Raw genomic sequence first — 26,752 nt, 5'->3', positions numbered from 1 at the left:
ATAGGACAGAAAGTAAGGGTTTAATATCGAAAGTAACACTCCCTACTGATTAGCGTTCATGTACGGTGCAAGTACCAAAAGAGGACACTATTCAAATCCGCATCTGTACAGATCTGACTAAGTTGAATAGAGTAGTTACCGGTGAATTTGACACCCAGCACAGTTGTTCAGTAGAAGAGATGCTAGCCAAAATAGCAGGAGACAAAATTTTTTCAAAGTTCATGACAAAATTAGATGCAATATAAGATATTATTGATACGCCAGTGGGAGACAACTCCTGTTTGCTCATCACATTTATAACTCCATACAGATGTTATTGCTGCAACTGAGTACCGTGTGTTTTAGTCAGTGCATGAGATACATTTCAACGCTGCATGTATGACGTTCTCAATGGACTAGATAGTGTTCTGTGCTACATTGACTATTTACTGGTGTTTAACAAAGACAGCAAAGGGGAACTAGGCAATAGAACATACAAAGTACTATTTAAACGTTTTAAACAAGTCAGAATGACTCTCAACCCTAAGTGTTTGTTCAGCGAAACCTCAGTGAAACTCTTAGAACATGTAATCAGCGAGTGAGGTGTGCATCCAGATTGTACACAAAACATTTTGGAGCTACTCCACCCTATATGTATCGAAGAGTTAGTAATTTTTTGGATGCCTGAATCACCAAGGTAAGCCTTCCCTAGGTAAGCAAATACAGCCTTGATAGGTCATGTCGACTCATCCTGTTTAAATCAAGAAGTCTGATACAGATTCTAGATGGTCAACTATTAAGCTAGAAACATTAGGCATAGCATGGGAAAGCTCTAAGTGTGAGTTGATCAATACAGGACACCCAGATCTAGCAATCAAAACCGGTCACCAACTACTCCTACCAATCTTCATTACCAATCTACTTGTACCAATCTTTTAAAATCATCAGTGACCTCATAACTAGAATTCAGAGACAACAACTGCGAGCACTGAAATACGCATATACTGTTTCAAACGTACCTAGGAGGAAAAACAAACATAGCCGATCATCTCTCCCAACAACCCTTATCTAACCAGATGCTGAAGATAAATGATTTGCCAAAGAAATATAGATAGCTGCCGCATCTACAATCTCAACACTGCCCTCATGGGAAGATTTTGTTAGCAGTGTTGAGTCCAATTTAAATGATTTCCAAGTCAAAATGAAATACTCAGACAACAATCGTCACAATGTAAAGTAGTTATGTACAATATATTATATAAAGTACGCACGTGTACATGATAGCTCGCGTTGAGCTGCCCAAGCTCAACCCGGGTGATCATGTATACATACGTGACATGGAAAAACCTGGTAGTTACTAAAATCTACTAAGCAGATCCACTTGGTCGATACTGACACTCGAACACTACGTGCAAACAGGCGATCATTATCTGTTTTAGTTAACTCAACTCCAAGCCCTCAATTACCAGAAATCACAATTGTCCGATAATACAACAGTCATATTTGATTTCGAAAACTTCAGTTGGTACATTCAACGGCCAGCGTAAAATGTCCTCTCGAGTCTCACTTCTTCAATGCCTGGCTTTTGAGCAGCTGGGTGGTAGACCTAAAAATTCCTAACACAGGTTGTTATGTTATTTTTCAATCAAAGAGAAACCTGATTTTTTCCTCTAATTTTGGTAAAAAGGGGAGGTGCACTATTATGTTACATTGCTCAAAGCTTTCACGGCTTTTAAAAGCAAACCGCTTTTTGATGCCAAAAGCTTGAGGGATGTAAAAAAGACTACTTTTTGATGCTTTCCCACTCTTTATATATCACATGAAATTTTTTGGTGTTCTCATTTCCAGTTTTATTCTCTGTGACGTGGTGCATGGACAAGCAATACAACATCTGGTTAATCCTGAAAGTCAGTATTTTATCATTCGACATGTAATAGTTGCCTATATATAGTAGATTTACAGCTAGATATGCTTGTTTATGACATGGTTTTGCTATGATGGTATTACGCAAAGTAAGTTATTTTTAAACATTATTAAGGTTAGGCAGTTTCGGATGTCAAGTAATTGTATGTGGCAGGTACTGACTTCATGATTTGGGGAGAAGTAATTCCATTAGGTTTCATCTCTTGTAATTAACAAAACTCTCACTGCATCTCCCAATCTTGGATATCACCTTTCACCACTCCCTTGTCATGATGGTGATATCTCGTTGTGTGACTTTTGGCCGTTCCCATGATGTTGCATAGTTGAGTTGCGATTCAAACTGAATTTCTTGTTCACTATGAGCATGTTCAGGTGGAATGAAATGAACAGAGATACATTGATCTAATACATTAGCAACTACATCTGCTATGCTTCCAAGAGTTGCTAGAGCATCTCTTTACTTTGTGAAGGAGTTGGAGAGAACCATTTTATTTTCTTTAGGAAGGGAGAACTCGCCAAGTCTATAGATACCGCCAGCCATTGTAGGCAAGCAAATAAATGTCGCGTTCCTTCTTTGTGGCCGTCGAACTGTTTTTGGCTGCCTGACAAATTTTCCAAATTTTGATTAGTTCCCAAGCTTCATTGGTCATCCCTGGCTCGTACCAGATTAATCTCATTCTTTGTACACTTTGGTGACTCTCGAGTGATGTTGTATCTGTCTTAACAAACAATGTGGCAAATTAAGACAAAAATTACCTTGTTTTTCATGTTGTGAATTACTCTGATCTTTAGCACTCGTTTTTCAACCTTGCATAATTGTATTTTCTTGGCGAGCTTTTTCAACTCTGAGTTTATCTACTTCATAGTGTCTCTGCAGATGAGATGTCATAACTCCAAGCCTTGAATGATCAGGGCTTGGCTGTTTGATCAGAGATACAGGTTTGTGATCCCCTTGCTTACTAAGTCTGCAAGCCTACCATGGTTAGGTTTAATATCTCCTTTTATGAAATAGAGAGCTTAATGCGCTTGCTCATGTATTTCGGTCCAAGTTGGTCTCCTGTTTCCCTCTATTCTTTTGTACTGTTTGTATTCTGTGCGATTCTTTGGCGTGCTTGTTGCTGGCTCTATGCTAAATTTTGAACTTAACTTTTGACAGCTTCTCCAGCTACCGAGCCACTTGGTCAACTGCTTCCTTCTTATAGAGAAATGGGACAAATGGACAAGATAAACTGCTGCTTGTACAATTTAGAACAAAAATTCTTGACTGTGTACCACTTCTATAAGTCATCTCCCTATCATATACTAGTTTTTTTTACAAAAGGTGATATTGAACTCGAAAGAGACACAATAAGGAGACGGAGCTTGGGAGTAGTCTGTAAATATTCAATGCCTCTCTAGGCTCATGGACAATTTAACACTTTTGGCTGGTGCGATGCAAATGGAGCTGAGTATGAGTTGATGCATCATACTATGATTTGCCTGTTCCTTTTGGATTTTGGTAAGTGTGTAGGCGACTCTCAAATCATATGTTTTACTCACTGAAGTGTTCCACAAATCTAATTTCATCTGCTATTTCCTTGATGAGACTGCATTTAAGCTAGTGTTCAGAGTTTCCTGGTATTTTGGTATTCACTTATATCTTTAAACTCATGGGCTCACTGTACTTGTTGCCACAGTATTAGGTATTTGACCATCATGAGCATGCCCTTGTTTAGCATTAGTTGTCTGTAAAAAACTTAACGATGAGTATTGCATATTCAGCAATGCTGGATACTCGCAAAATAGTTTGCTCCTGCAATGTGATCAGATGTTTTCAGATTGAAAAATTTGAACATTACGTTTACGTAGGGATTTGCAGCGTTGAGTAGATTAGTAACCTTCGTCCTTTATTCACGTATATTGTGTTTTGGGATATACCAAATCTGATCTAGTCGATGTCTGGCTTGGTGAGCCGGTGTCTGCCTTCCTTCTGATTCTGTTGCAAAGAACATCTAGTCTGGCTTTTTCAGATATAGCCTATTTTTTGTGTTTGTGATATTGCTGTGCTCTTTGAGCACACTGGAAGCATTTTTAGACTTATTTTTATGGCACCAATTGATGCACAATTTCGAACTGATTAATTAAGTATCAAAATCTTTTTCATAGACCTTGTGGCTTAAAAAGTTATAACAACTTTTGTGTGTCATTTTCAAATAGCTAGGTTTACCGAATATTCAATTGTGTACCAGCATAAAAATTAATTGGGTGCCGAAAGATTTAGGAGATCCAGAGATAAGTTTCAAGGTTTTAGTCTTGTATTGCGTACAAGAATCAAGAATGCCTCTATTCAAATACACAGTATGACAAGGCATAGAGAGGGCTAACAATATCTGACAGCACCGGTTATTAGTCAAGCGTGTAAGAATAGTAAGCATTCACTAAATAAAAAACACACCCAAGTAAAATACAATGTGCATTGTGTTAGGTGAATAAAATGCTTAGCTTGAATATTTACAAAGTACAATTAAACCCACATGCATGCATGATTATATACACAGGCGTGCAAATAAAACGCTTGCATGCACACGCTGTGCATATACAGTTGCAAATATACAGTGTCAGTCAGGTTTTTAATAAAAATTAATGGCAAACTGCCTACTTACCTTTTTTTGTCAATGTTCAAGGGAAAACTTGCTTCACAAATATGGATGATAACATGACTCAAGTTAGTACTGCAAACCAGGACAAACTGATAAAAAGGTGGTTTGATCAAAAAGTAGATTAATCATTTGTTTTTGGAATACGACTGCGCTCTGACAGCACCAATTCATTTACATAAATGAATATACATGTAGCTAGCTAACTCATAGCTCAAGCACAATAAATGTTCTGTCATATTCAAATAATTTGATTTTGCCCTTTTAAAAAAAATTTGTGCTTCAAAGCTTCTGCGAACCTTTTTCTCACGCCAAGTATTACACCCGTTCTCAATGAAAGATGGTGTCAAAGGTTGGATGCTTCGAACGAGTATCAACATTACCATTTAGCAATTGTTGGCAACCAATGGACTGGACAAAAGATCTGAAAGAGAAAGAAAATAGATTCACTCATGGATGCCACGTTATCATCCTAATATGACTTTTTCAGAAACTGTCTCTTCACAAACATTGACATTTGCAGATAGGGGAAAGAATCAACTGATGGTGATGTGATTTCATAAACAATCAGAACATGGTTGCTGGAGAATGGGCAGAAAGGATGTAAAGCAAGAAACAAACCAAAACTCAATAAGAGGCAGAAGAAGACACTGGACAAAACAGCACATGACATGGATGAAGGACCAGTAGGCAAAGCTCTTATTCAGTGAAGAAAGCACGTTCACAGTCCGGAACCATGCAGATGATAATTACCGTAAAACCTGTATTTGAAGGCCGCCTTTATTTGATTGCTACCTTTATTTGATTGCTACCTTTATTTGATTGCTACCTTTATTTGAGCACTACTATGGGAGAAGGGTTAAAAATAGAGCACCACCCTTTGATTAAACGCCACTTCTATTTGAACGCCACTTCTATTTGACCGCCACTGCTTGGCATTCATAATCTTTACAACCCACAATAGCAAGTGATCAGTAGAAAAGTGTCCACAAAAATATGCTCATAATGACTTGATTACATCAATAACAATTAATTCATACATTGTTTCTGTTCTTTTCGAGCTCCATTTTCCAACTCTTTAGGTTTTATCGTCAAAAACTGATTGCAACACTATAAAAATAATTAGTCACTGTATCAGGCTAATAGTACATGTGTTATAAATGAGATAAGTTCGAGTGACATACGAGTTGTTGATACACAGAGCTTGATCACGGAGAAAACTAAACTAGGATCTTGGGGTTCTATTGTATACATGCTCTCAGTAATGCAACTGCTACTAGTACCACCAAAGTACATGTAATTAGTACATGTAATGTATCAAGCTAATAGTGGTTCCTTGTTTAATGAGGTATTGATAGTTCGCCGTATGTGAAAAACTTTTAGCAGTTACGATGCTTTGGACGACTTGTGCTAAGCGCGCATCTGGCTAAAAGTTTATCATTATTTTCATGAATAGTTCTTCAGACAGCAATGCATAGAAGTTTTGTGCTGCTAAAAAGATTGTTTAGACGATAATATCGACTAGCTCAGCAGTGCAGAAAAAGAGTTCAGGTCAGCAGACAGTATGGAAGGTCAGCAGCTAGGAGATTACAAAATGGTTCCACATAAAAGCAACAATCAGAATGCAACCCGCCGAGCAAACGATGCAAATATTTTAGTTTTAAAAATGTTGACATTTGATTCTGCATGTGTTTAATTATGGTTTGTTTATGTCACTTATTTCTGAATATATATATATATATATATATATGTAGCATTTGCTAGATTATTATTATAAAACCTATAAATTTTCAGATTTGATAGCACGATTGTGGTAATCTGAACTCAGCTTACAATGGATCGACGCTTGTTACTCATGTTTTATTGCTCATAAAAAGTCAGTTTTAGCAGCAAACTGTAGCAAACATTGATGAATACGATAAGATTTTATGCAATCATGTTAAATATACAGTCAAACATGGATAACTCGCACACGGATAGCTCGAACACATGGTTAATTCGAACGGTTTCTTTGGTCCGTTCCCATGTAATGATAAATTGCTATAGATAACTCGAACTCAACACTGTTAACTCGAACCGCTTTTTGCCCAACGGTTACCGAAACGGTTGTTATCGCTTTAGAAAATCACTTTATTCCAAGCCATAGAGGTAAACCTCAACTTTTCGTAATTCATAAGCGTCGTTATTACCACCATCGGCAAAATATTTTTGTCAATGACTTTTCTAAAGGTTTGGTGAAATTTGATTTATACCAAACATCCGCTTAGCGAAAACCCTTCGGAAGCAAGGTAAAGTGAGGTAATCTTTGCTTAAACTTCAAGAAAAATCGGCAAAATTGATCGTGGGTAAAACGCTCAAAAGAAAAAGATGTCTTTTCTTTTGAGCATTTCAACAACGATCAAATTTTGCCAATGTCAATCTAAAAAATGTCCTGGCAATAACATCACCTCAAACAACAAACCAATCTCAAGTGATAGAAAAATCTCTATACTTTTTGATAAAAACGTTTTAAACTTTACATTAGAAAGTTTAATTTAAACAAGCCATTTGTGCTTTTGATTTATATTATAGTTTGTATATGTACATGTATCTGCTAATAAATAAGTAAATACATGGACTTGTGACAGTGCTCTGATAACTTGAACGCTCTGATAATTCGAACACTTTCGCTCGGTCCCGTGAAGTTCGAGTTATCCATGTTTCACTGTAGTTCTAAAATGAATATATACCTTCAAATTTAAAATGAAATGAAAAACTTTAAAGTTCCAACAAATTGCAACGCAGACCATAAGATCATTGTAGGCTAATTGCAAGCAATAGATATCAACTGGTAGAGACATGTATCAGCTTCCCTGTGCATATTTATTTAGAGATCTACGACAAGTTAGAGGTAAGTTGGCAAATTTCTAGCATCTAAAAGGGTTAATGTCGCATCGCCGAAGGAGAATAAAAAATATAGGTGACATTCGATTCGCCCATGATAGGGTTAAATTTACCATTTTAACATCCTGACGAGGTGTTTGAAAAATACAACATCAGCCTTTGTTTGACCGTCACTTCTAATAAAGCGTCACTCTAAAGAAAAGGTTGAAAACTAGAGCTCCATGGCATTCAAATAAAGGTTTTACAAATAAGTCAGGAGAATTTCCTACTCAGTGCATATTGCGCACTATCAAAAATTCGACCATCATGATGATTTGGGATGCATTGCAGTAAGTGGAATTGGTCACCTTTATATTAAGTGTGGTTCCCAGTTTGGCTGCGAGACCATGGCGGTAATCTCGCGCAGCAAAACACTTGCGGCGCTAGGCTCGGCAGCTTATGTTCACATAAAACTGCATCGTTGATTATCACACAAAATAGCGGCTCCCCATGCTGTTTCAAAAGTGCTGACCTTCACCTGTACAGTGCGTTTTGGGAAGATTTTGGCTATGGCCTTATTGCCAAAGTTCAGCAGTGCTGAACTCTTGTGTTGACCGCCGGGAACTCCCAATAGCACTCGAGTAGGTTCCCATTTCACTGCCGATAGCTGTGCGATCCTGCTACCAGTGCTTGTGACGCATATGGGAGACAGGCTTAAGCAAAGATATATCAGCGAAGATGGTGTCAAGCGCCAAAACGCTGTTTCAGGTAAATGACTAGGTGTTTCAGGATGGTAATGCACCTTGTCATTGGACAACATTGGTGAAAATATGAACAGAGGAGAATGAAGTGTAAACGATAAGATGGCCAGCTCAATCTGCAGACGTAAGCCTATAGTAAATTGTGGGAAGATGAGCTGCCTCATAGTAAAGGAAAAACTTACTGAGAACACCGGCATACAAATACTAAAGGAGGAGATAATTAGAGCTTGGTTGATGGAGAGATATATAAACATTGCACACAGCTACGCATGGTCGAGTTTACTGACATCACAACTGCAGTAGAAGAGCAACACTGTATAGTTACGATTCAGGTATTGGCAAACAGTCAATCAATAAATTATATACACTAACATTACATGTATAGCGCAGAACGTCTGCGCTATGCACTGTTGGCACTTCTGCTAACTACTCCATCATCTAACTACAATAAGTAAGTGCTACACATAAGCTTGTGTAAACACACCTTCAGCCCAGACATGAACCCAAAATATGTTTGACAGCAGAGCAGTGAACAACTGGCGTGAGACAAAACAAACCCTAAGATATCACAGATTGAAGGAATCATGAAGCAATGGCACCTCTCCATAATAAGAGAATGCATGGCGGAGTAGTAAGAGCCTGTACTCACGGCAAAGAGTAAATCAATACGTACTAGTGGTACTTCCTATAGAATAAACCCAATTGGTGGCTTTTCAAAGACACCAATTCATAGTAAGAAAGGCTGGTCCCAAATGTCTTAATAAAAATAGAAAACACAGTTGATATAAAAGATTCCTATTAATAGGGAAATTTGTATCCATCACGATTTCGAGCTAAAACTTAACCAGAGTCATCCTTTTCAACTATCCCTCTACGACACTTCAGTGCTCAGATGTTTTTGGTTCCAATGATATATGATTAGACCAATTTGACTGATTATTACAAGCTTACAAACATTGATCATTGTAATTTTGTGAAGACATATCCAGACTTGTATCAGCATTTTATGAGTAATGCACAGAGGCTTATCGAAATCAGCCTTTGATCATCCAACAGTCTCTATTCAATGTAGCGACCGCATTTTTATCTCAATCAGATAACCGTCACAAACTACATAATGTACTTGAAGACGTTGAAAGTAATAAAGTACGGATAACCAAAACACCTTGCAATCCCTATTTTATATCACTCTGAAGCTTCTCATTTATGAATCAGTCATGAACCCTGAAGCACTAAACTTGAACTGGCATGGGAAGTGTTTGTAACCGAAGAGTGAAGATTTGATGTATATTAGATAGAGGCTTGGCACACAAAGCTGATTGGCTACCAAACCCTGAAAGCACCCAAATGCTAGTAGGCCTACAAGCTTTGTTTATAGCAGGCTAATTTTTTGAAGAGTCCAATCGGGTTCATTTATATATATAATATTGCTAATATAATTAAGAACTAATACTAAAAATTACAAATGTGAGTTCATGGTTTATATAGTGTGGGTTAACTGAATTCGTTTGAGTATGGCACAACAGGATACATCATTTTAACAGTGCAAACAATTTTGTTATAAATATATTGCATATTGACGAAAAATCGAAAATATTGCTGCGAACAGCATTACAGTTAAAACTTTGGATTGAACATTCTTTATATATGCTGATTTGCAATAATTTTCTTAGGAAAGATTTTATCACGATGTAAGAATTTAAACTCGTGCTTACACATCCCTTGCAAAGAAATATTTGCCACTATAAATTGTACCAGTAAAATACCATCGCTGATAATTCAGTAGCCAAAGAACCTTTTTTTTGGCACAACTGGCCAAAATTTCGCAAAACTCATTTTCATGCATTAGCAGTGCATGCGAGTTTTACTTTTAGCAAGCTGCTTTAAAGATTTATTTGGTAAAATTCCTTTTGTAAGTCAGCAAATGCTTGCACAATCATTGGTTCTATAATAACCCATGTTGCAATGTACATTTATTAAAACCAAAAAGACAAAACTTCTTTTCGGGACTATAGAGTATAAACATAAAAGTAAACAGCATATTAGGAGTTGTTTTCTCTTTTGAGAGTTCAGAACTCCAACAGCCAATCGTATCGGTTAATAATATTCCATTTTAATCATGAAAGCCACAAATACGATGGGCTAAGTTTTAAGCAAAATACCATTTAAATGACAAGTTGGTGCTGGCAGTAAATTGTTGTAAACTGCATCAGACAACATTTCATTTTTATTTCCTCGGCTGATAAATCTTAACAGCCGTATTATGATTGTCTAGGAAATGAAAAGTGAAGCTAAAAAGTAATGAAACTGTCTGTTTTTATGCCAATATGCCGTATTTTTATCATCAGCATTGCTAAGGCACAGATTGTCATAAGAAGTTCTTGTTTTTCTGTTAAGGCAGATAGGCGCATCTTTGATACACATTGTGTTGCTGTAGTAACACTAATATCTTTTAATGATCTGGTGATTTTTTCGTAAAAGAATAAGTTACGGTATACTGATGATACGCTTAAGTGAAAAAGTAACAAGATCACTGGTTGTGAGGATCCTGTGTGTTCAGCTTGTGGCATCATGTAAATGCTTTAATGGATACACTTTTTAACTGACCTTTGAGCACTTTCTAGTTATATTAGCTATTGAAGTTATGCATGCAAGGCTACTTTTAAAGATCAGCTTTGTCATAGAAGTCATATAACAATTATAATATAGATTAGCTTATCAATTATACCGGTAGTAATTCTCAAAGTATAACAGGTAAATATAATCTATTATAAAGCTATTGAACCAACTAAGGAGACAAAAAGTTTCGAGCTAGGAGCAAAACACATGACACTGTGCTTATACCATTGTAAACAAATGCTAAACATATTGGTGCTATGTTGCCACCTGTTTAGTCTACTTAACAATTTCAAATTCCTCTATATACGACTGTTTGCTACAAAATAAGCAACTGTTGAAGTTTTTTGAACAGTTATGAAGTGAAAAATAACTAAACTCACCTGACCTCTGAAAACATGTTACCTTTTTCATCAGACGCTTCTGCAGAGCAGAATCCCTTGTTTCCCATGTTTAATAGCTGTTATTAGGAAGGCACCTTTACCTACTTAGCTTTGCTGGAAACACAACGAACGCCTACTACCATACAATGTAGTTATCTTTTTTATTTTTTTGTTTTCAAAACGATGAATTTTAGGAATAAAGTTTGTCAATCAATTTATTACATCTTTTATTGTTTCCTTGGGGTTTGTTTTCAACCTTGCAAACTGGAAAGAGTACAACAAGGAGCCGGTTAGTCATGCCGAGTAAATGAGAGGCTAGGAAGTGAAAAGTAAAGGGCTACAGAATTGTGAGAACCTTGCTAGTTTCTTATGTTGCATGGTTTTCGTGTGCTAGGAAGAAGGTAGGAGCTATCAGAACGGCATCCACCGAATAGAATCGAGTTTACTGGCAGTACTACTCAGCAATAATACGTCAGATCAATGCAGTTGCTGGATGCTAGTGTTCCTAATCAGTATTTTTCAACGCAGAACTATCCTGGATATGTTCATGTTTTATATTGCCACATAATCTCATGTTAGCTGTATAATGAACAATCGACATCCTGTCAAATCATATTTAGCATATATTTTTACACAATCAGCAACGGCTAGTGTAGCAGCACATGTTCTTACTCGTCACAACGTTTAGAACTTGGTATTGATATGAAATCTTCAATTAATGGGCAAAATATTTACACAGGGAAATCATCCCAGTTGCATTTTCACTAAATATGGTTTTACAGCTCAAAATTGATTAAAAATGGGGCAACCACAATCTGCTTACCAAAACCTTGTAACATGACCAATTGTTTATAGCATTAGTTTAAATCAGGGTTCACATTAGTTTGTTGACTAAGAATAAAATATGACTACCAGGCAAGGTTTGCAACTTTTTTCTGGTGTAAAATTAGAATGAGAGGGAAGACAACAATTTATTTGATGTTCTGTTGCTTGCAAAAGACAACAATTTATTTAATGTTCCGTTGCTTGTAAAAAACAACAATTTATTTAATGTTCTGTTGCTTGTAAAAGACAACAATTTATTTAATGTTCTGTTGCTTGTAAAAGACAACAATTTATTTGATGTTCTGTTGCTTGAAAAAGCAACTGAATTTGCAAAACATGTGTTCATCGAGTACCGAGGTCCTGAATTTCTCTTAGGCTGTCACATACAGTTAGTGCAGAAGATAACTAAAGATAACTAAATATAGACCAGAAAATTATACCATACTTGTATCACAGATGACAGTTTATTGGTTAGGCATGCAGTTCTGTCCACAAAAATAGGAAATGCATTTGGCAAGCAAAATGTGGAATGTTTCATAATATACAGCTTCACAATCAGCACAAAGGACTAGAGACAGGAGTGATGAATACAATATTGTGTTATCTGAAACAGTATGAGCCTGTTCGGAAAACTATACAATTATTAGTTCCATATTCTAGCAAAACTTTTATGAAAAATGTTTTTAGTATAATACTCAATTATCTTTAGTCCCATTTCGTTGAGCATATTAATTTTGTGTCATACAATTACTACTGTAACTCAATTTATAGCATAGCAACTAATTTGCTAGATCAGTGGTGAGTTTCCTTTAGATGCAAACTTTAAAAAGCTCCCATGATGCAATGCGAAAATAGATGTTCAACTAAAACTAGTCAACATGGAAAATAAGTGCTCTACAAGCAAACTCGCTATGGCAACCATTATACAATTACCAGACTTTTGCATGCTTTTCGGTAGTACTCTAGAGTATTCGATGACTGATTATAATATAAAGTAGGGATAATTTCCTATTCGTCAGACACGTGGTCATTAGAAACTATAATATGTATAGCAATGATTACAGCCATTGCACAAATGTAAAAAAAGGCACTCAAAGCTAAATATGATCCAGACCAGAAGGCCAAAGAAGCACCATATAGAGCTTTGTAACCAATTGAACCGAAAGTTGTTAATACCAGCAAAACAATCCCATCAAGTGTAAACAGCTGACCCAATTCATCTTTGTCGCACAAGCTCGTCTGAAGTGATCGCATCTCACCAAAGAAACTAGTTTGCGTACAAATAAAAACACCCCCTATCCAAGCACTGTTCGGAATAGAAGCATTAGACATTAATATCAACCCAATTGGTGGTAGAGTACATGCAAACATTAGTAAGTTGAATCTGTCTGTTTTTACAAATCGACGACCCAGATATATAATCATAGGGCCTAAAATAGTTTTGGCAGCAGAAAGAAGTCCAGAAAAGAGGGAATATTCCGTCATAGACATTCCTCGATTTTTAACAAAGTATAAAAAATCATTGGCAGACAAGCCAGTTGTAACGAGATACACGCAAGAGTAGGTAATATAACATAAAAAGAGAGTAAGTCTAGTGTTTCCTTTTCTTTTCTTTCGGATGAATTTATAGACATCTGATATCCGATCAAAATTGAATACATCTTTCCATGTATAATCGTTGTCAGAGGTGCTCGTAACATCAGTGACAAAAAAGACTACGATAAGCACAGGTGACAACGTAATGCCAGTGTTTATGTAAGCTAGTGTGGATAGACTCGTGGCATCTATGATTGGTCCATTTATGAGATTTCCGATCAAAACACCAGCAAGTAGAGTACCTTCACACATCGACATGATGATTGCAACACGGTCTCTCGAAGCAACTATAGCTAAGTAACTAAAACTGCTCACCAACATCTACAACAAAATAAACATCTAATGGGTCAGCTTCCAGCTGACTAGTACGATCAGATATCTACTTTCAATTATACTTGTAACTACATGCAAGTAGTAAATAGCAAATGCATGTACGGTACGATACAGGTATTCAATTTAACAAAGCATAGCAGCGTTGGAAGTGAAAGGTGCAAGTGAAGAGGCTGTTAAAAATTAAATTGAAAATTAAATTAAATTAAATTGAAAAGCCAAAATATTAAAATGTATAAGCTAGATGTAAGATAATTGAAATTTCACCTAGTAAAAATTGAGTAAGTTACACTGCATATCGTTATCACCATCTATCTCTGAACATAACCATCGCTGAGCCAACACTTCTGTTCACACATTTTTGAAGGAAAATAATTATAAAAACCTTTACTTATCGATTATTATTTTAAAGAATTAATTTTTTTATACATGATCTAGTTTTTCCATCAAGTCTCTTTAGTTTTCTATAATGCAGTTTAATGTTATACCACATGCATAATAATTTTTTGAAGTAGTCATTAAGGACTTATCCGAGTTTTCCATCTGTGAAACAAATCGCTGCAAAAAGTTCATTTGCTCAAACATGTGAAGCCCATCTCAAAAGTTGGCAAATGATCTCAAAATCTCTCAGTTTTCCACATGCTTTTCAGTGTAGCTTTTCCAATGAGTTTGAATATAGTTTTGTTTTAAGACTATATACAAGAACCATAAGCTGATAAATTATTTGAGACAACCAGTTCTACAATTTTGCTTTTCAAGCTGCTTTGACTGTTATGAAGAAAGTTGCATTTCTCAATCACTAATCATTAGTGAGCGCTAGTCACTGCTGCGGATAAAACTATCCAACGCGACAAGATTATTTACAGATCAGTTTTTCATTGCGTTATACCCATAATGATGCTAGTGTGTCACAGTGCAAATTTCTTGTTAAACCATACATAGTAAATTTTTAAATTGTTAAATATTAAATTGTTAAATCATGTAGAAAGCAACTATCTCATAGCAAAGAACTGCGGTTATAACAACAAAAATCTTTATAATCTTCTGTTTTAACAGCGGGGAAAATATTCTGAAATTGTAGACGGCAAAATCCATCATACTACGCATGATCGCCTCAAAATCTGTTTGCACAACTACTATATTACATTTACACCATAAAGCAACATCAGCATTTCTTCTCTGTTAGCATCGCTGACATAGCCTTCTATTTTTGTGAACTATAATTTGCATAATTGTTTTGTCTGCACGCAATCTTCTTTTAGTAGTTCTGTTCAACGCTGATTGTCAAGCACCCTTTATGTTAATTATTAAGTAATTAACATAAAGGGTGGTTCACACTATATCGCTATATGTCAGAGTTGTCCTCTCGGCGATTATTCGTCGATTATGTGCGCCATAACTGATGACATCGTCGAAGCAACGCAGCTGCGTAGGGAAAGTTTGTAGTTGTCCAACTTTCCCGATAGCTTGAATGGCATCCATGACAGTCTATGCAATGTACACCACTTCGGATGTGATGATTGGCTGTGTTGTACTGCTCGATGAATGTTCTCTTTCATGACTGTTACTGCGAGACTGGTATTTATATCATTTCTACGACTGCATTGTATAATGAGAATGCTATAGCACGGACAGTTCACTGATGTAAACGCGGATTGGTTTGTAAGTGTAAACATTGTTATCACAGACGATCACCGAAGGTATTGTGCGATTGAACACCACTATTGAACACCATATTGACCATCACTATTGTTTCAGAAAGTGGAAGCTAAACCTACATGTAACTTGATGAGCCGGTAAAATAAAGAACATATGTCACTTGTCAACAGCCTCTTGTAACGAACTAATCAGAAGGATGGAAAACAAATACTAATACATGTACATGTACATACTAAATTATCTCACCATTGAAAAACCTCCGAAGCCTGTGTAGAGAATTGAGTAGCCAAATATAGCGCTCATGTCCCACGATAAAAACTTTGGTGTGGTGAGTACAGCCAAGTACGCTGTACTTAGAAAGTTTCCAAAAATTGGTAGCACATAGGGCAGCTTGTGGCCTACTTTGTCACAGTATGAGGCAAGCAGCAGGTTTGATAAGATTCCAAGAGGTAGTTGAACTAGTTGATGGTAGTTTGCCCATTTCACTTCTTCTTCCTATCAAAATGTAATACAAGACACAATCTTAAACACACTTTATTGCAACTTCCACACATGTACACTCAGCTGCATACAATATCCACAAGTGTACACTCAGCTGTATACAATATCCACAAGTGTACACTCAGCTGTATACAATATCCACATGTGTACACTCAGCTGTATACAATATCCACAAGTGTACACTCAGCTGTATACAATATCCACACGTGTACACTCAGCTGCATACAATATCCACATGTGTACACTCAGCTGTATACAATATCCACACGTGTACACTCAGCTGTGTACAATATCCACACGTGCACACTCAGCTGCATACAATATCCACATGTGAACACTCATCTGCATACAATATCCACACGTGTACACTCATTTGCATACAATATCCACACGTGTACACTCAGCTGCATACAATATCCACACGTGTACACTCATTTGCATACAATATCCACACGTGTACACTCAGCTGCAGTACACTCAGCTGCAGTACACTCAGCTGCAGTACACTCAGCTGCAGTACACTCAGCTGCAGTACACTCAGCTGCAGTACACTCAGCTGCAGTACACTCAGCTGCAGTACACTCAGCTGCAGTACACTCAGCTGCAGTACACTCAGCTGAATACAATATGGTACTTCATGTACACATAAACGTAATAGTTTAGTGTCTATGATGAAATAAATATTTTTTTGGTCAGTTAGTGTGAATACATTTTTTGTTGGTAAACAATATACCAGCTCTTAATATACATACACAAAACAACAGCGCATTCTGTGTGTGGAGTGGCCAAGTGGCTTTGCTGCTCTAGCATTCCAATACAAATAACTATTTGGAGTTGCTTTTTCTTAACAAAAATGAATGAGTTATTACAATAATCACAAATTCTTATTTGTGTCAAGAGTAGGGCTTCGAGTTGCGGTAGTGTACATTCTATAGCTTGAGATTTATTGCAATTGCAATTTATCACACTTTAATAGCCTGATAACAACGCCAGGGTGATAGAAGTCCGCCTACTACAAATGCTACACGTAAGTGAGTATCCATTCTGCATTCTTAAAAGAGTCCAAACCTGTTTGCACTCCATCTTACGCATAAACAGTTGAACTCATGCATACTTTCACATAGCTGCGCAGGCACTACAGATAGATTAAACCCTACAGACATTCTATAATATTTTGTGGCAAACCATAATGACTGGTAAAAGATGGTTTTTGTTAACAAGTAATACAGGTTTGGCGGCTAGTACTTTTACACTTAGCCTGTCTTGACAAACTGTTGTTTTTGCAGAGTTGTCCCCGTCGAGCGAGCGAGCAACAACAGCTTGTCACAAGACGTACTGCAGCTGATGCATCAGCTGCACTTATAGGAAGTTGTTCTCTTCCGTCTATGCGGCTTAGTTGCGATGTAATGTCGGTCGCTCCATTGGTAATCATAACGGATTTCGCGTAAAAATTTATGTAGAAAAAAACAAGATTACAACATTTAACCAAAGACCAGTTTCTCTGATTAACTTTAGTAGAACTTGAGAATAAAATAAATTGAAAATAAAATCAATAAGAACAAATAAAATTGACTGATACAAAAATAGAAATAAAACTGACTGAGCGCACAAATAACACCATGTTTAGTCGTTGTCGTTGCCTAAGTTCTCAAATTCTACTAAGGTTTACTGCAAAGACGGGTCGCTAGTTAAACGTTCTTATCTTAATCTTTCTACATAAACTTCTGCGCGAAATCCGTTATGATTACCAATGTAGCGACCGACATAACATCGCAACCAAGCCGCATAGACGGAAAAGAACAACTCCTTATAAGTGCAGGTGATGCATCAGCTGCAGTACGTCTTGTGACAAGCTGTTGTTGCTCACCCGCTCGACGGGGGACAACTCCGCAAAAACAACAGTTTGTCAAGACAGGCTATTTTACACTGCTTGCAGTTACTGTTTTTGTTTGACTGCAATATATACCGTAAACGGATGGCGAGTTTTGAGCTTTTCCGAATACAATATACATGTAGTCCGGATAAGCGTGAGCATTCCACACAATATTGCGGATAATTTTAGCAAAATTAAACATCCCAAAGTCTACTGTGTACAACACAATCAAATTCTCCTCTGTGTAAAGAAGCACTACTGTGAAAATCTTATCATGAAGCGTAGACATTGTGAATGAGTGACATTCTTTCAACAGCTTACAGCTAACTTATACAAAACTGGCCTACTTGAGTATTCAAGTTATGCAACAATCACAGACAACATGCCTTGAGAAGATACCAAACATCTTTTGAATTTCATTTAGAACTTCAAAGTGAGTTTGAGAGATGAACTAATCCTCCAGTGAGTGAGTTTAAGTAAACCTCTTAAAGTTTGACTCACAATGAAAATTGTTTCGTAAATGAAGAGAGGATTAAAATATTCCTTTGAAACAAGATTAGTTGGGTTCCTTAGAGTGTAAGGATTCCATTGATATATAAATATGCATAGTTACTAGATGTTAAACTACCGAAACTCTGAGAAAACAAATTAAGTAAAAATTTGGCGATTCAACAATTGCGTCCCAACTATTTTGTCCGGCACTGTAATATCAAAAGGTTAATCGAAATGGCAAGAGACTGACTGGTTTAACCAATTCCTACTACAATAGTACTTTTGTAAAACTTAACAAATGAAGTTTGTTACAACACTCAAGTTAGACTATGGTAAATCTCTATATATTGCTCGAGAGTAAAATAAACGCAATCTATTTTATTCGATCCATGTGTCACTATTTGATTTTGTAATCATCCATTTATGTTTGTATTTCACACTTTTCACACCAATTTCCCTAGAAAATGGAAAAAAGATACGAACAAAAGAAATTATTGTTTATTTCTTTGCTAGCACAAGAGTAAATCAACGATTGTAGGATTGGTCACTGATGGCTATAGGTTATTCGACCTCGCTGGTAACTCACCTCGAGTGCGTTTATATGACGATTTTTTTCGCCGTGTCGGGAGCACTCGCTTCATACAAAAATGCTAGCAAAAACTTGTTAACTGGGCCAATAGATGTTTGAAAACAGTTCATATTTTGCTTTCAGTTATGACTACTACTACTAGTATCCAGGCAGTCCGGTGTGTGATGGTGTATCATGGGTATCTGCACAATTCTTTGGCCGCTAACCCAAACATCCAAGTTTGGTTCTTGTGCGATGTAATCTTTTTTTCTAACATCTAAGCATGGCTGGCTACAGACAGACAGACTAGTGACAGACAGACTGACAGCATGGCTGGCTACAGACAGACAGGTGACAGACAGACTGACAGCATGGCTACAGACAGACACAACTCTTATAGTAAATATTTTGATCTTTGAACAAAGCAAACTTTAAGGAATCTACGAGTTAACATATTAATCTCCTTGAAAAGTTGTATATAAACTGTTGTTTTAAAATACTGTAACAAAGAATGACTGCATAACACAATACAGTTTTTATCTCAAAATAGCACTGGATCAGATCATCTTTCAATGTAAATGTATCCAATTTGTATGTTCTCTTTATCTGGAATGTACTGTACATAAGTTTTGACTTATAATAAACTAGATGGCCAATACTAGTATGTACATGTTAAGTTTTACTGCCCTTCACTTTTCATCAGAGCGCATCACTAGCAGCTGTACTTGAAATTACTAGACTAACAGACACAGATTCCTAAAACAAAGCCGAACCAAAGCAATTCCAGAATCTTTTAAAGGTTGGCTTGCAACAAAATTCACGTTACAGAAGATTCACCATGTCTTACTCTGCTGTGTTGTAGGTGCAAAATATGTACACATGTGATTACAGGCTTTTAAAAGCTCAAAACCAACAGTTAATCGCCGCCATCACCAAACAGATTAGAATCTCTTTCCAAAACAACTCAAATGAGACGTAATTGAACAAGATGGCTTCTGTTTACACTTTCATGCAACATTATTCATCAAAATATTTTTACAAATATACTTCACGCATTCAATAAAACCATGTCTATTGTCCTTATGCGTCTATTTCATCATCATTGTAATGCTGTCACTTTTAGCACTGATATCTTATAACCTACCGTGAAAATTTGTTTAATTTTTTAACCTTAGCTTGAAGGAGTACATATCATAATCTAATAAACATGACGAGCCTGTTGGTCACCTGTGATAATTGGAAAATGCTGCAGAAATTATTCGCGCTTTTGGCAGGAAGTATGGGTCACATGATCAGATTATGACTAGCCAGTTAATCCAAGCCGAAACAAACCTGTAAAGTAGCGAGCATCTGTATTTGATACGGGCTCTTCGGTAAAATCCGAAGTGTTTGTCATAAACTAGTGCTACGAGAAGTTTTATATTGAGCCTTTTATTGGCCTTTCAATTCACGTGAGAACATCACGTGTCAAAACAATAACCAAATGGATTGATTACGTCAGAGAAATAAACTGATTCCAATCTACGGCGGTTTCGTGATGGCGCGATTAACTGTTCGTTTTTTAGCTTCCAAGAGCTTGTAATCACATTTCCACATATTTTGCAGCTACAACACAGCAGAGTAAGACATGGTGAACATTTTGATACCAAATAACTGTAATGTGAATTTTGTTGCAAGTCAACCTTTAAAGTGCGTGTAGTTTTGTTAGAGTACAAAATTGACTGTCTACAGTATTGTTTCAGTGGTCATGTCCCATTTGACTATGTATTTGGTATCTGGTTATTAGGTTGTCTAGGTTATTAGGTCTGATGGAAATTATCACAGACCCATCTGATTAATATGAAATAATATAATAATATGAACCATGAACATCCTAATATAACGGCGGCCGCCTATTATACTGCAGTACAGCTACGTATTAGTTACCATCACATCGACAAGCAAATTTTCCATCATACAATGTAAAATCTTTGCAAATATTTGATTCTACAACTGAGACCATATTCAACATACAATGTATGATAGTTTCCAGCAAGATGGCAAATCGATGAAAAAAGTGAAAGACTGCTAGAATTCAAAGTAAGCGAGAAAATATAAAAAGCATGTAAATCAATTTCATTTAAAATTTACCTAGTTTGAACTAGGGAAAAATAATAACAATATACCATGCAGAATGCATTTGTTTTTAAACACTAACATACCATACAGATAATGAGTGGGTAAGAACATGACAATATACAGGTAGCGTGTGTGCATAAACACTGTAGCATATAACACAGGTAAAGGATGTGTATAAACACTACACCATACCACTTGGGTAGCAGGTGTTTATAAACACTACGACATACCATACAGATGATAGGTGTGTATAAATACCGCTGTATCATGCAAACAGCGAGTGTGTAAAGACACTACACCATACGGTAGCAGGTAGGTTCAAGTTGAAGTATGGTAAGCCACACATATGCATCACCACAACTAACCCTAAGCCCTGCCAAGCCTGCTGCCACTTCTGTTGACATTTCCCTTAAGTAGGGTAACAATAGAAATCTCTTGTTAATGTATATCACTGCATTGAGTTTTTAACACACAATACATGTATAAACTTATATATTTACATATTTACATGGTTTTATATAATGCATTTGTTTTAACACCCATGTTCAATTACTTACAGAATTATTAACAATTAACAGAAGTTATTGTACGTTTTCGGTGCTGTAAATGATTTACATTGGACTCTTATGACAATTTGGTTCCGACATGCACGTTTCAACATACGAACCTGATCTTGGAACAAATTAACTTTGCATGTAGAGGTTTGATTATAAATAAACATAGATGCCAATGTACAAATTATGTAATGTGTCAGCAATGTGTAACTGGTCATGTTCAAGATAAATGTATTTATATGCTTCCAAGTATGACACGGTTTATGACCTACCTGTAGTTCAGGATGACTGCCAGTAAAGGTAGCATTTGTACACAGGGTGACATCATGATATTTTTTATAACAGAGTTTGTTGTAGAGCATGGACTCAAATACCACAAGATTGATGGCGAATGGTATGAAGAAAAAGACATTTGCCACAAGCATCGGGTAGGGTGATGGCTGGATCTTGCAACATGATGGTGTCTTCATATTTTTCACAGTAGAAGTTCCCCGAATATTCTGGACAATGTTGATTTGTAATGCTTCGTCTTCATCCATGCCAAGCGGATATCACACTGTAAGTACAAAGTTGTACTTACCCTTAAAAATTCCCATGCTGAATGCAGCCTTGTTGTCATAACTACTACTTTGCTTAGAGTAACCTCTATTTTCCAATCCTTTCCTTAGATGGGTGCTTTATTAGAGGTGGCGTTCCATAAAGGATGGCGTTGTATTTTTCAAACACCTCGTCAGAATGTTTAAAAAAGAAATTTAACCCTTTCATGGGTGAATTGAATGTCACCTATAATTTGCACTATCCTTCAGGCGGAGCGACTTTAAGCCTTTGGGTGGAAGAAATCTGCTAAAGCGCCTCCAACTTGTCATAGATCTTTAAATAAATATGCACAAGGAAGCTGATGCATGTCTCTACCAGTTGATTACTATTGCTTGCAATTAACCTATGATGATCTTATAGCCCGCATTTTAATTTGTTAGAGCTTCCAATTTTATTTCAATCTAGATTTGAAGACAATTTCATATTATAACTATATTTAGCAAGGTTGCATAAAAGCTCATTGCACTCATTGATATGTTTGCTACAGCTTGCAGCAAAAGCTGGCTTTTCATGCGCAATAGAAGAGGAGTTACGAGCATCGGCCCATTATAAGATCAGATTACTGCAATGATGCTATTACATAATATGCTATAAATATGCAAATTCATAAGTTATATAATAATAATCTATTAAATTCTAAAAATATCTATTCAAAAACAAGTGACATAAACAAACCATATTTATAATACATTCAGAAACAAAAATTAACATTTAAAAAAACAAAGTTAAACCTAAATTTTTCAAATGAAGTTATTAGTTTTCGTTTTAAAAATGAACGCCAATCAGAAAACAGACGAAAGCAACAATCAGAACGCCTGTTGCGTTCTGATTGTTGTTTTTGTTTGGAACAACTCTGTATTCTTCTGACTGTTTAATACCTTACACAGTGTCTTCCGTACAGCTAAGCTAGTTGATATCAGCGTCCAATCAATTTTTTAGCAGAGCAAAACTTCTACGCGATGCACTTCAGAATACATGTTTACACTGCTCAGACGAATAAAGAGAAACGACGTGTAATCAAAATAGCTTCAAAATTTTAGCCTCAAATGTGTAGTAGCACAGAGTTCATCGTAAAAGTGGTAACTTTTTTCACGTACATCAACATATCAAGACCACATTATAAAAGGAAATACAATTAGCCCAATAAAGTTACTAATTATTTTTATGGTGTTGCCGTCAAAGTTTCAACGAAAAAACCGTACAGGCTTGTAATTGGAAAATGGACTTCGATATGAACAGAAACAACAAACAAATTAATTGTTATAGATGTAAAAGAGTCATTATTAGTACGATTTTGTGGCTACTTTTCTACTGATCATTGCTATTATGGATTTGTAAAGATCAAGAATGTCAAATAGTGGTGTTCAAATAGAAGTGGCATTTAAATAGAAGTGGCATTTAAATAGAAGTGGTGTTTAAATAAAAGTATAAGAGTTATATAGCTATAGAAGTTACGGAGTTATATTATTTATGTCCAGCGAACACTCTAGTCCTGAAGCTATGCATTGCCGAGCCTACCCTCTTACACTCAAAAGAAAGTAATAGTAACTAAGTCGTATCGCCAAGTCGTACTATATTACTTTAGCTTATGCATATAGAGTTTACATTTAGTCTAGTACATAATTTTATTTAATGTATCAATCTTATGTATATGTAATTACATGAAATATTAATCATCATTTCATTGGCTGTGAAATAGATTAAACAATATTCATTATATTTGTATGGTTATGATAATATTTGCTTTAATATGATGGTTTTGACATCAATGTACAAAGAAAATATCAAAACAAGTTAACTTCATATGTCGAGGTTTGACTGTGATATTTTCAGCGCTATATAAAGAGCAGTACAAACAGATACAAACACATGAAGAAGCAAACAGAACAACAAGTATGTGAAAGCTAGTAAAAACAAGTCTGCATATTCATACTGAGAATATTTATTCTTACCTGAGGCAGGCCAATTCAAGTAGTCAACATCATGTGTGGTCACTTGCCAGATCTGATAATAAATGAACAGATTATAATCTTGATATCATAACTATATTTACTCTAACTGCGGTCACATGATACTATTATTATCTACAGTATAATATGATCAAAGTATCACTGAGATGGTTGCAGGACTTTGATAGATAAACTGTTGCTAACAAACACAAGTGACGTAACTCAATGTCATTCATTCAATAGTCACGCTTGAAATAGCACAAAATTCTAAAGAGTCATCAATTCTTCCTCTTGCGTCAAATCCTCCAACCAAACCTCTGAAAAGTAAAGTTGACTTGAGTACAGGCAACATGATCTATTCAAATCCTTATAGCTAAGTGGTAGTCATGGCAACAAATTAAACTTTACATTTATGGAACTTGATCAAGGTGATTTAGTAAGCATGGAACGATGTTAAAGCTTCCAATTCTCTCCCCAGGAAAGCAATTGTTTAATAACATAATTTTAAAATAAAATTTCATGAGCACACAAAAATATGAATAGTTTACTTTCCTACATGTCAATGACGAGAGAGATTATCAACATTCAGAACAAGCACACACACGTAGCTCAGTTAATATTGCTTTAGATATTGTTGTGTTTGTGGCGAGTCCACTATTTTGATCAGTACAAAAATAAAGGGTTCCGGTCTAAACTGAAATCACGAGTGTTCTGATTTATTAAACTGAATAGTTTCTCTGCTAGAATTAATGCACAACAGCCTCAAACAAACAATCTAACATGGTGGCAGCGTAAACAGTTACCCACTCGTCTATTATGGATGGTATTTCGCCTCCGGGTCAGCTTGATTTGAGATCTAAGGACATTGCTGGTGAATGGAGAAAATGGTCCAGGGCTTTTGAGGATTATCTTCTAGCTATTGATGTGACTGCAGGGACTTTGGCTGCTGAGAAACGAAAATTAGCTTTGTTTCGCCATGTCGGTGGGGAAGATGTACGTGAAGTGTACAGTCAAATGGAATTCACTAAGGTGGTAGATGGTGAGACTAAGGATATAGATGAGGGTACAGAAGACAGGAAATTGAAGGATGTCCTAAAGAGATTCCGTGAGTTCTGTAACCCGAGATCTGGCATTGTAGTCTCCAGGTATGAATTCCATAACAGTTCCCAGAATGGTGAGACTGTAGATGTTTATCTCATGAGGCTGAGGCGTTTGGCAGAAAGTTGTGATTTTGGTGATCAACGTGATTCCCTCGTGAGAGACAAGCTGCTGTTCGGACTGGATGATAGCAAGACTATAGAAAAATTGATGAGAGAGTCCGATGAGAAACTTTCGTTAGATTTCGTTATCAGGGCTATTCGAGTAGCAGAGGCAGCTAAGGTGGCAAAGTCGAGTGAGAAATTGTCTGCTGATGTGAATGCGATTGCTCTTGGAGGTAGACCAAAAACAGGTCGTCCAACTAATATGGACCGGGGAAAGGCTAAGGTACGCTGCGGAAAGTGTGGGAAAGAGCATTTCCCAAACAGATGCCCTGCGTTTGGTTCTAAGTGCTACAAGTGCAAAGAAAAAAACCACTGGGCTAGCGTTTGCAGAGGTGAACCAGCTGTTGATGAGTTGTCTGAGGATGAGAATAACTCTACTCAAGAGGTCTAGTTTGGAGAAATAGTGCAGATAGATAATGTTGACACAGGTTCGTGGTATTCGGTTCTCAATGTTGGTACGAGAGAGAAGTCTAAGCAGTCTGTTAAGTTCAAGCTTGATACTGGTGCAGTGTTGAGTGTATGTGGACCTAGACATGTGATTGGTCAGATGAAACCGACTAACAAAAGGTTATTTGGACCAGGTCGAACACCACTGAAATGTCTGGGAGTTATTAGTTCTCTTGTCGGCACAGGTGATCGTGTTCTTTCAGAAGACATCTACGCGGTCGATAATCAGACTGTACCGCTTCTGAGTAGAAAGGCCTGTGAGAACCTTCAGCTGATTACAGTAGACAAAGAAAAGTGTGCAGTTGAATCGGTGACCGTGAGCAAACAGCTGTTCCGAGGTCTAGGAAAAGTCACTAGAGAGTATTCTATCACTATGAAAGATGATTCCTGTACCTGTACCTATTCCGTCCTGTACGTTTTCCGTTACGCGATAAAGCTAAACTGGCCATAGAAGATATGGTACAGCAGGGTGTAATAACAGCCGTGGAGGAATCAACCCCGTGGGTAGCGCCGATGGTGGTAGTACCCAAACCAGGTCAGGACAAGGTTAGAATTTGCACGGACTATACCGAACTAAACAAGTTTGTTATGAGAGAAATTCACCCCATGGCCACTGTCGAAAATAGTCTGGCTTCTATTGGTCAGGCAAAGATCTTTTCCAAGATCGACGCCAATAGTGGCTTTTGGCAGATTCCGTTGAGTGCAGAGTCCAGCAAACTTACAACATTCCTGACTCATCAGAGACGATATCAATATCTTCGGTTACCTCAAGGTCTATGTAGTGCGCCAGAAATCTTTCAAGCAGAGATGAGCAGAATACT

The 26,752-nt window shown here is 36.7% G+C and overlaps 1 protein-coding gene across 1 annotated transcript; it reads right to left on the bottom strand.

Moving 5' to 3' along the window:
- Positions 1–12,436: 12,436 nt before the first annotated feature.
- LOC137391325 (lysosomal proton-coupled steroid conjugate and bile acid symporter SLC46A3-like) lies at positions 12,437–24,579 on the bottom strand. Its single transcript, XM_068077762.1, has 5 exons — positions 24,445–24,579; positions 24,226–24,277; positions 21,949–22,232; positions 15,817–16,065; positions 12,437–13,902 (listed from the first exon to the last, which is right to left on the bottom strand). Exons 3-5 carry the CDS (start codon positions 22,213–22,215, stop codon positions 12,994–12,996), a joined length of 1,425 nt encoding a protein of 474 aa, XP_067933863.1. The 5' UTR covers positions 22,216–22,232; positions 24,226–24,277; positions 24,445–24,579; the 3' UTR covers positions 12,437–12,993.
- Positions 24,580–26,752: the final 2,173 nt, after the last annotated feature.

The sequence above is a fragment of the Watersipora subatra genome, chromosome 3 (genome assembly GCF_963576615.1).
Source record: "Watersipora subatra chromosome 3, tzWatSuba1.1, whole genome shotgun sequence".
NCBI lineage: Eukaryota > Metazoa > Bryozoa > Gymnolaemata > Cheilostomatida > Watersiporidae > Watersipora > Watersipora subatra.
Note: the sequence above shows the minus strand (reverse complement) of the source record. Positions and strands in the feature narration are given on the sequence as shown.

Excerpts from the sequence above, each read along its gene's own strand:
- LOC137391325 (XM_068077762.1), bottom strand. The coding sequence starts at position 22,215 with ATGGATGAAGACGAAGCATTACAAATCAACATTGTCCAGAATATTCGG. Across the intron at positions 16,066-21,948 it reads GCAGTCATCCTGAACTACAG|GAAGAAGAAGTGAAATGGGC; the intron begins GTAGGTCATAAA and ends ACATTTTGATAG. Across the intron at positions 13,903-15,816 it reads GCTTCGGAGGTTTTTCAATG|ATGTTGGTGAGCAGTTTTAG; the intron begins GTGAGATAATTT and ends ATTTTGTTGTAG.